The sequence below is a fragment of the Triticum dicoccoides genome, chromosome 7B, assembly GCF_002162155.2.
Source record: "Triticum dicoccoides isolate Atlit2015 ecotype Zavitan chromosome 7B, WEW_v2.0, whole genome shotgun sequence".
NCBI lineage: Eukaryota > Viridiplantae > Streptophyta > Magnoliopsida > Poales > Poaceae > Triticum > Triticum dicoccoides.
In genome coordinates, this window is record NC_041393.1 from 696,644,719 (window position 1) to 696,647,414 (window position 2,696).

A 2,696-nucleotide genomic window follows, 5' to 3' on the forward strand; every position below is an offset into this window, starting at 1 on the left:
TTTGCGGGTTGGTTTTGGAGATGCCATTAGCACCATTTTTTACTGCTAAAACAAGTAAATAGGTTTTTTCCAACACTTGCCATTACACCCCAAATGACAATTGTGGTTTCAAGAGCTTAGAGATGCCTCGTGATGGGATCTCTATGACTATGCACAAAGGATGTGCTTCCAACTCTGAAGTTCATTGTGTGCTTACTTTGGATCCTGTATACCATTTCTCTCCATGATCTTGCTATTGTACCTTCACATTGCTATAGATTGCTACAGTATTTTGCAATCAAAGATGGTTGAGGACGCCCCCCATTTCAGGGGTAAATTCTGGTATAAGCACAAATTTCCTTAGAAAAGAAACATAGATAATGCAGAACATAAAGTCGAACAACAACCTCACGTTCAGAGAAAAGACAGGCTAACTGCAGATCCGATATGATCGTACATTATTGCCAATATTAACATACACACATGCACTACAATAGACTGGTTTATTTGATCTGATTTCAATTGATTGCGTGATCATGTGCTAAGCTTACGAAAGGCCATGGCTGCACCATCCGCTGGCCTTGGGTGTGGAAGGTAATTGATCTCTGCATCAGGATTGAGCAACTCCCATCTAAAACAATTAGTAAATATCAATATCTTCTTTGTATCCTGATTATCGAGGTAATTACTTAAGCTAAACAGAGCTAGTATTCTACTCACTCGTAGCCGACGCAGAGATGATGCAGGATGATGGTGACCTGTAGCCTGGCAAGCATGTTGCCTGCGCAGACCCTAGGGCCACCTCCAAACACCTGGTATGTTCCTGCCTTAGCCGGTTCCTGCATACATACATTCATCATTTGATTTCTTCCTAGCCATTACCTCATACACTATTAGTTTGCTTTTCTTTTACTCAAATATTTGTTGGGCTTGCATATTCCTCTTAGAGTATCACATAGTTGAGCACTTCATCCCTAGATAGTTTCTGTAATTCAAAAAAAAAAACTGCTTCTATTTTTTTTCTACGAAGTAAAAAATAATAATATATGCAGGACATGTGGTGTGAATTTTATGCACACAACCCTTTTGTTTGGACATAAGCCCATTTATGGAAATTGTGTAAAAAAGGTAATGTAGCTAATTTCTTTAGTTTTACTTAAATAGTCAATGGTCGTATTTTGTAACCACAATTCACAAGCACATACTACATACTGTAACTTGTATGAAGTTTTAAATTTCTAAATATCTTTTTGTGGGATAATATTTTTAGAATCTCGTAGGCATGATTTTGTCTTTCTAGGGACTGCCCAGAGGAAAAACTGCTCCAAAATGTAGTTGCTTAGGTGATTAAGTGAGCTCAAATAACTAAATAAGAAGAAGAAAATTGAAGCAAGCTACCATTTTAGATAGTTCTACTTACATCCCATCTGTTAGGATTGAAGGAGAGGGGATCCTCGTAGTAATTGGGATCAGTGTGCAAGGATCTCAACCACACCAGCACAGCCCAACCCTTCGGTATGGTATAGCCGCGGTACTCCACGTCTCTGTTTGCCACGCGGTGGACCATGGGGGCGATGTTGGCCATCCGGATTGTCTCCTCCACCACCTTGGCCGTGTACTTCATCTTTGGGATGTCGGTGTGGGTGATCATCAAACTCGTCGACGTCGACCCGCCTTTGCTTTTGCTCATCGCTATATTCTCCTCTCGAAGCTTGGCAAGGACGACGGGGGATTTTGCGAGGTGGTAGACAGCCCACATGATGGCGATGGTAGTGGACTCGTAGCCGGCGATGACAAGGGAAACAATGTTATCCACCACCTCCTCATTACTCAACTTCTTTCCCTGCTCGTCCTTCATCTGCATCAGACCGCCCATTAGATCATCGCATTGCCTGTCCACCTTCTTCCTTGCCTCCAGCTCCTCTCGGAAGATCGCGTCTAGCTTCCGGCGACTCTGCATACCATTAAATTCCTCAGAGGAATGATATAGTTGCACATTTCTCATATCAAAGTTACACATATTTTTGAAAACATGACCTACCCAGCTTGTACTGGTGAAATAATGACAGCCAGAATTCTGAACTTACAAATAAGTATGTATTTGTTTTGGTGGAATCAGAGATATACACTTCCAGAAACATGCAAAAAGGAGCAAACAAAATACCTTTCGAGCGCCGTGAGACGCTGTCCCTGGAAAATCAAAGGGGTATGCCCTTAGACCATCAAGCAAGTCGCCGAACCACCGATCGATCTTGTCTGTCAAAGGCGATGGCTCCATGCTTATGAACATCTTGCAGATGTTGGCAAACGTCACCTGCACCCCCATTTATTTATCAAACTTGGATTTAGTGTTGCACTGGATTAATTATGATAATATTATATGCCCAAATAGTTTTTTAAATATGCAAATGCGTTTCCCTTTTACAACTAATTATAATATATATAATGATATATATGATTATATATATATATATATATATATATATATTATGATATATATAAAATGACACGTATTGTCCCTCCCGAAGAATAAGTAGTACGTCTCCCTCCCGAGCCGCCCCCGCGTGGGCGACCGGGAGGCCCCAGATCCCATCGCCGCCGAACCTCCCCCATTCCTCCTCCTCCTCCCACGTCGCCTCCCAAGGGCGCGGCCAGGCGAAGCCTAGCCGTCGCAGGCGGCGGCGGGGACTCGGGCCCTCTCGCTCGGGTGGGGCTGG

General features: G+C 42.8%; 1 protein-coding gene across 1 annotated transcript in view; it reads right to left on the reverse strand.

Annotated features, from left to right (window-relative positions):
• Window positions 1–354: 354 nt before the first annotated feature.
• The window catches only part of LOC119341988 (ent-kaurenoic acid oxidase 1-like), a 4,781-nt gene continuing 2,439 nt past the window's right edge, over window positions 355–2,696 (reverse strand). Inside the window, exons 2-5 of the mRNA XM_037613834.1 lie at window positions 2,144–2,293; window positions 1,400–1,933; window positions 700–818; window positions 355–610 (exon numbers count right to left, since the gene is read on the reverse strand). Of these exons, the coding sequence (XP_037469731.1) occupies window positions 514–610; window positions 700–818; window positions 1,400–1,933; window positions 2,144–2,293 (900 nt within the window). The 3' untranslated portion in view covers window positions 355–513. The remainder of the gene's footprint in view (window positions 611–699; window positions 819–1,399; window positions 1,934–2,143; window positions 2,294–2,696) is intronic.